The following is a 6702-nucleotide window of genomic DNA, read 5'->3' as shown; positions in this document are numbered from 1 at the left end:
TTAAATGTCACCTTTCTGCCTTGTCAAACTTGGTGACAGCACTATTTTGATGTCTGTAAAAAGAGGGCCAATACAATGTGTTATATTATTTTCTGATCAGCAAGTAAACTCACACCCAGCACTACGATGAACCATATTGAACCTGAGGCAAAAGGAATAACAGGCGTCCTACACACGCTTATCAAGATCCCTGGGTGGTACAAGCAGTTTGCAGTCAGCTGCTAACCTAAAGGCTAGTGATTGGAACCAACCCAGTGGCTCCACAGAAGGCTGGCAAACTACTCATACAAAGATTCCATCCAAGAACACCCCATGGAGCAGTCCCATTCTGTAACACATGGGGTCGTTGAGTAGGAACTGACTCGACAGCAATGGTTTACACTGTAATCAAAATAAACTCCCATATTTTGAACCAAGTGGCAATCACGGAGATTCTGAACATTCAGTGGCTCTGAGGTTGCAGTTTTCACCTGGTAGGGCCAGACAAATGGTTTTGTCTTTTCGTGTGAAGCTGGAAGAATCACTGAATGAATGACATTTCATCCAAGAATCAACTGGGTGAGTGACATTGTGCCTTTTATTTTGTAACTTTTCACTGTTGCTGTTAATGTATTTACATAACACAAAAAAGTGCTTTCCCACCACATTTGATTTCTGGAGCTCAGAGGATGATGCCTGCTCAGAAATCAAGGTGACACAGAGAACAGTACCAAGCACTGGTGTGAGCCTGGACCCTGCAGTGCCAGACCCCTGACCTGTCTGTCCACTCTTTCACTTTTTTTTTTTTTTAAATTGAAAATAGAGATTTCTTAGGGCAATATGACATGACATAAAGCAGTTAACAGTATGACAAGGCATCCTTTCAAAAGTAAACACCAAGGATCACTTATGTGGCTTCCTCACTAATCCTTGTTGTCAACAACCACTTAATCTAATTCTAAACATTAAATAAAACTTCCTTTCTACAACTAGTTGAACACTTTGGTTTACTGTAGTTTTTCTAAATGTGACCCTATCTTCTGGTGGGAGGGACATTTCATCAGAAAACATACTAGTGGGATCTGGCCTTGCCTGACAGTCAGTTCCCCAACATGCTCGTCTCACATCTGCCCAAAGTTGTGTCACCACATTCACTGACCAGCCAGGGACAGACCAACCCACATCCGTCTAACAAAGCATTCCTGGAAAGGCTTTGCACTCAAGACAAACCCGACACCACTCCGGGAGGGAGACTGTCCCAAGGTAGGGTGGAGGCTAAAAGAAATTGAACCTAAACTCTTCATCAGGGGTGTCCAGGGTGGCCTTGGCTCCACCCACTGGGCGAGGCCTACAGACCCTTCGGCTCTTCTTTCTGGTGGCCTCACCTACAGGCTGCACTTGTGCTGAGTGGGCTGCTGTGGAGGTAGGGGAAAGAGTATCAGAACTGAATGACAGTGCACATTAATTGTGTACTTCCTGTGTACCCATACGATTCCACGTCCTTAGTATTAACTGATTATTTCTCCAAATAATGAGGCAAGTATCATCACTCCCCGTTTTAGAATCATGGAACTGAGGCACAGAAAGATTAACTTGCCAAAGACGTTAAAGCTACTAAACAGAAGTTCCAGGAATTGAACCCAGGTCACCTAGCTCCAGGAGCTGCACACTAACAGCTATGCCGCCTGGCTTCAAGGCCAGCACAGAAACTCAAGGCACAGCCAGGTAAGGTAGCTTTCCCAATCCTGGGTCACCGTAAGTCAGAATCCACTCGATGGCAATGGATTCGGTTTTTATTTGTTTGGAGCGGGACTAGCATCCTTTCCCTCCAAGATATTCCGTCTCTGTCCTCCCTGGACCAGGCCCTAGTTCTGACAGGTTGAGGCTTTCTCTCTTCCTGCTCCCCTAGAATTCCCTGAGCAGTCTCCTTCCCCTGATCAGCCGTTACTCTGGGTTTCTTCCTTTAACTCCAAGGGATGCCCCCCTACCTCTTTATAACCAGACCATCCTGAATCAACCAATTCCCAGTCCCTCACCAGCCCTGAGGGCCCGCAGGGCCTCGCGCCGCTCTGCTTCCATCTGAGCCCGGTAGTCCCCAAACAAGGAATGCATCAGCTGCCTCTTCCGGGGCAGAGGAGTTCTTTCGCTGCGCAGGGTCCGGATGGCCGCAGTAGCTTGCACTTCTGTGGATAAAGATAGACGACCAGTGACCTCCTCTATCTTCACCTCCAATTACACCCCCAGGCAGCACCTGAAGACCACAGAACTGTCACCCCCACACACACATCCCCCAGCTCTACAAAAGGATCTCTCACTCTGTTTTGGGCTGGGTCTCTGGGTCCTGAGGCCGAGCTCCAGCTGCTCTATGCACCAGGCCAGCTCCCGGGCCAGCTGCTCCGCCTGAGATGGATTGCAAGGAGGAGCTGTGAGAGGGCACAGGGACCCCGCGGACCCAGACCCTTCTCCGACTCCATTCTGTAGGGACCCCAAAGCCCATTCCATGCCACACCCCTCACCGCCGTGTAACTCCGCAGATCCCACACCACGCCTGCCCCGCGGCCTCGCACGCTGAAGGCACCCGGGGACCCCACCCTCCCGATTCAAGCCCGCTCTCGCCTGGGCCTCAGCGCTTGCAGGAGGTTCCTCTGGGGCAGGCTTTTTGGAGGCCTGCCCGCCTCCATTCGCCACAGAGGCCCCTTTTCGGGTTTTCTTCTTTTGCTTCTTAGAGGGTGCAGCGCCTGCAGAGCCCACGTGGTGCGCCCTGGAGGCGGTGTCACTGCACGTGGGGCGCCCTGAGCAGAGACTGACTGGGCGGGATGTTCCAGCAGGACCTGGGGCGCTGGGAACGGGGCCGGGGAGCCGGGGGCTGGCGGGCGCGCGGGCGGTACCCCGACCCTCCGAAGTCTCCGGAGCAGAGCGTCCTGGGGACTGGAGAAAGGGGGGTAGCGCGGGAATCACTGGGGGCCGCCGACAGCCAGAGGCCTAAACACCCGCGCGTTCCGGGCACCCCGCTCACCGCCATGCGCCGCAGCCGGAACCGACGTAGAACTTGGGGGCCGCCACCGAACTTCCTCCTCCGGAAACGCGTGTGGGACATAGAGTTCCGCAGAGCGCGGGCGGGCGGCTGGAGTCCCCGCGGCGCCGAGCGGACGCCGGGAGGAGTCTGAGGACCGTCTTGAACAAGCGTTTACAGAGCGGTTACTGTGTTTCCGGCACCGTTCTCGATGAAAGGACAGATCTCCAACTAAGTCTGTGGGGCGCTGGCATGGGAAGTGGTGTTTCAGGTCAAGGGCACGAGAGGTGTTTCTAGGAGGCAGTGAGGCAGGGTTGGGCAGAGAGTGGACAGTTGTGGCCTAAAGAGTCTAGGAGGACCAGACACAAGGGAAAGACTAGTGCAAAGGACTAACGGACCACAGCTACCACGGCCTCCACCAGACGGAGTCCAGCACAACTAGATGGTGCCCGGCTACCACTACCCACTGCTCTGACAGGGATCACCAGAGGATCCCAGACAAAGCTGGAGAAAAATGCAGAACAAAATTCTAACACACAAAAAAAGACCAGACTTACTGGCCTGACAGACTGGAGAAACCCTGAGAGTGTGGCTCCAGGACACACTTTTAGCTCAGTAATGAAGTCACTCGTGAGGTTCACTCTTCAGCCAAAGATTAGACAGGCCCATGAAACGAAAGACTAAAGGGACACACCAGCCCAGGGACAAGGACTAGAAGGCAGGAGGGGACAGGAAAGCTGGTAATAGGGAACTCAAGGTCGAGGAGGGAGAGTGTTGACATGTTGCGGGGTTGGTAACCAATGTCACAAGACAATATGTGTACTAATTGTTTAATGAGAAGCTAGTTTGTTCTGTAAACCTTCATCTAAAGAACGATAAGAAAGAGTCTAGGAGAAGTGGGGCAGATAGGCGAAAAAAACCATCTGAGAACAGACCTAAGTGTGGGCCATCAGGACTCTGAGAAAAGAGGGTCAGGTAGGAGTCCCTCCTAAGAGATAGAGAAAAAAGTGTGAGCCCTGGGAAATCTGGAAAGAAATGGAGGAGATGTGAGCTACAGCAGTCTGGGGGAGTGGGAACAAGTATCTAGTTTGGGAGGTCTCAAAGGGTAAGTTTGGTCATCGCGGATAGCTGATACATTAATTATCTGTTGCTGTGTAACAAATTACCCAAAACTTAGCAGTTTAAAAGCAGCAAATATTTATTATACAATTTCTGAGGTTCAGGAATCTGTCAACAGCATAGATGGGTGGTTCTGGCTCAGGGTCCCTCATGCGGTTGCTCCACCTTTTGAAGGAGGAATATCAACGACTTTTTGGACATGGTTAAGAGTCATCATAGTTGGGTGTGTATTTTAGTGCTGGGGGGACTGGAGGTTGTAGCAGGTCCGAAGGAGTTTTCCCTTGCCTCTTTTGACTGAACCACCCTCTGAGACTCAGCACAAAACTTATTCCAGAAAGCCTTCTCTGCCCAGACATGTACTCAGCACAGGCCTCAAATCAGCTTGTCAATTTCCATGAAAAACTCCTTTGAGATTTCTGTTATAACTGCACTAATTCTATAGATCATTTTGGGAAGAACTGAATCTTCCTATTATAAAATAATTACTTCATAATGAACACATGGTATAGCTCTTCATTTATTTAGGTCTTCTTTAGTATTTTTCAAGTTTTATAACTTTCTGCATAAAGATCTTTCACATTTTTTATTAGATTATTTCTGAATATTATTTTTAATCACTATTAGGAGTCAAGGAGCCCTGGTGGTACAGTGGTTAAGAGCTCAGGCTGCTAACCAAAAAGGTCGGCAGTTCGAATCCACCAGCCACTCCTTGGAAACCCTATGGGGCAGTTCTACTGTGTTCCATAGGGTCATTATGAGTTGGAATCGACTCAGTGGCAACAGATTTGGTTTTCTGGTTTTATTAGGATTCAAGGAGTCCTGGTGACACCATGGTTAAGCACTCTTCAACTGCTGACTGAAAGGTCAGTGGTTTGAACCCACCAGCCACTCCAAGGGAGAAAGATGTGGCAGTCTGATCCCATAAAGATTACAACCTTGGAAACCCTGCAGTTCTACCCTGTCCTGTGGGGTCGCTATGAGTTGGAATTGACTCGACAGCACACAGCATTAGGATTCAAATTGGAGTACAAATAATCTATATCATTAATTTTTTTTTTTTTTTGTCCATCTGATCAATCGTTGAGAAGCATTTAACACTCTCATACACTTCCGTGACTTAAATTATCTTCTATAGATGTTGATGGTATCTAAATCTGTACCTGTAGTCCATATCTCCTGAATTTCATACCTAGCAGCCCCGAGTTAATTAGATGTCAAGAAATCATTTAGGGGAAAAGATGAGTTTGTTTTTTAAAAAACTCCCATCTTAACCTATTTCATATTTTCTTTCCTCTCCCCAAACTTGTATCTGCTTCCCATCCTTATATGTAACCATACAGACATGATTCTTTTGTTGGCTAATGCTAAGAACCTATCTTTTCTCCATCTTTCCTCATCTGATTGGTTCAGAAACCTGTCACTCTATTTCACTGAATATTTACCATCTTTCCTTCATTCTCAGACACACTTTTTCCTTATTTTACTATCTCCGATATTGGAACAAAGGAGCCCTGGTGGCACGGTGATTAAGCAAGCACTCGGCTGCTAACCGAAAGGTTGGCAGTTTGAACCCAACAGCGGCACTGCAGGAGAAAGATGTGGCGGTCTGCTTCCATAAAAATTACAGCCTTGGAAACCCTATGCGGGCAGTTCTACTCTGTCCTATAGAATCACTGAGTCAGAATTGACTCAAGAGCAACAGGTTTGGTTACAGGTTTTGGATACTGGAACTTCTTACAATCAATGTGTCTTACAATCACTGTTGGTCAGGAGGCAGTCATGACATAGTTATTGGCTATATATGCACGAAGTTGGCTGTTATTCCTAATGGTATGACAAGATAACTGTAACCTCTCAGTGTTTTAGTTAGCAAACCATTTAAGGACTGCTCTAGTTATGTTGTGCTGCTATAACAGAAATGCCACAAGCAGATGGCTTTAACAAACAGAAATTTATTCTCTCACAGTTTAGGAGACTGGAAGTCCAAACTCAGGGCACCAGCTCCAGGGGAAGGCTTTCTCTCTCTCAGCTTTGGAGGAAGATCCTTGTCTCCTTTCAACATCTGTGGGCCTGGCGTTCCTTGGATATCTCCATGTGTCTTTGCATCAATCTTCCCCCAGGTCTAGGAGGTTCTCAGCTCAGGGACTCTGGGTCCAAAGGACTTGCTCCTTTCCTGGCTCTTCTTTCTTAGTGGTAGAGGTATCTCTCTCTGCTCACTTCTCTCTTGTTTTATCTCCCAGATGAGTCTGGAATCTGCTGTGAGTAGACAATCAGTCGAAAGGGAGTTTCCTTGGGGGTGTGGCCTGCATCTGAATATAAGCAGACGTTCTGGCTTTTTTGCTCACTCTGGATCCTGTGGCTGCCTCCTGTTCGTGTAACCTCAAGTTCTTGTGACTTGAGCTATCAGCTTATCTGCAGATATTAGGATTCGTCGATCTTCACAGCCTATGAGCATGAGCCCTGCTCTCCAACTTGCCGATCTTGGGTTTGCCAGCCCCGGCAGCTACGTGAATTGAGAGAAGCCTCTATCCTGATCCACGGACTCAGGACATTCCAGCCTCTACAGTCACATGACCCATTTCCTTGATATA

At 48.3% G+C, this 6702-nt stretch overlaps 1 protein-coding gene across 1 annotated transcript; it reads right to left on the bottom strand.

The window, feature by feature from the left end:
- Positions 1-758: 758 nt before the first annotated feature.
- CUNH8orf33 (chromosome unknown C8orf33 homolog) lies at positions 759-3001 on the bottom strand. The gene is made up of 5 exons (XM_004387456.2): positions 2996-3001; positions 2596-2907; positions 2295-2379; positions 2016-2162; positions 759-1394 (listed from the first exon to the last, which is right to left on the bottom strand). The coding sequence occupies exons 1-5, from the start codon at positions 2999-3001 to the stop codon at positions 1255-1257; spliced, it is 690 nt and encodes a 229-aa protein (XP_004387513.1). The 3' UTR covers positions 759-1254.
- Between the last annotated feature and the right edge of the window lie 3701 nt (positions 3002-6702).

Source organism: Trichechus manatus, unplaced genomic scaffold (genome assembly GCF_000243295.1).
Source record: "Trichechus manatus latirostris isolate Lorelei unplaced genomic scaffold, TriManLat1.0 scaffold00185, whole genome shotgun sequence".
Taxonomy (NCBI): domain Eukaryota; kingdom Metazoa; phylum Chordata; class Mammalia; order Sirenia; family Trichechidae; genus Trichechus; species Trichechus manatus.
The sequence above is the reverse complement of the archived record's forward strand: the minus strand, read 5'-3'. Positions and strand labels throughout refer to the sequence as shown.

Excerpts from the sequence above, each read along its gene's own strand:
- CUNH8orf33 (XM_004387456.2), bottom strand. Across the intron at positions 2,380-2,595 it reads CTGCAAGCGCTGAGGCCCAG|GCGGAGCAGCTGGCCCGGGA; the intron begins GCGAGAGCGGGC and ends AATCCATCTCAG. Across the intron at positions 2,163-2,294 it reads GAGACCCAGCCCAAAACAGA|AAGTGCAAGCTACTGCGGCC; the intron begins GTGAGAGATCCT and ends CTTTATCCACAG.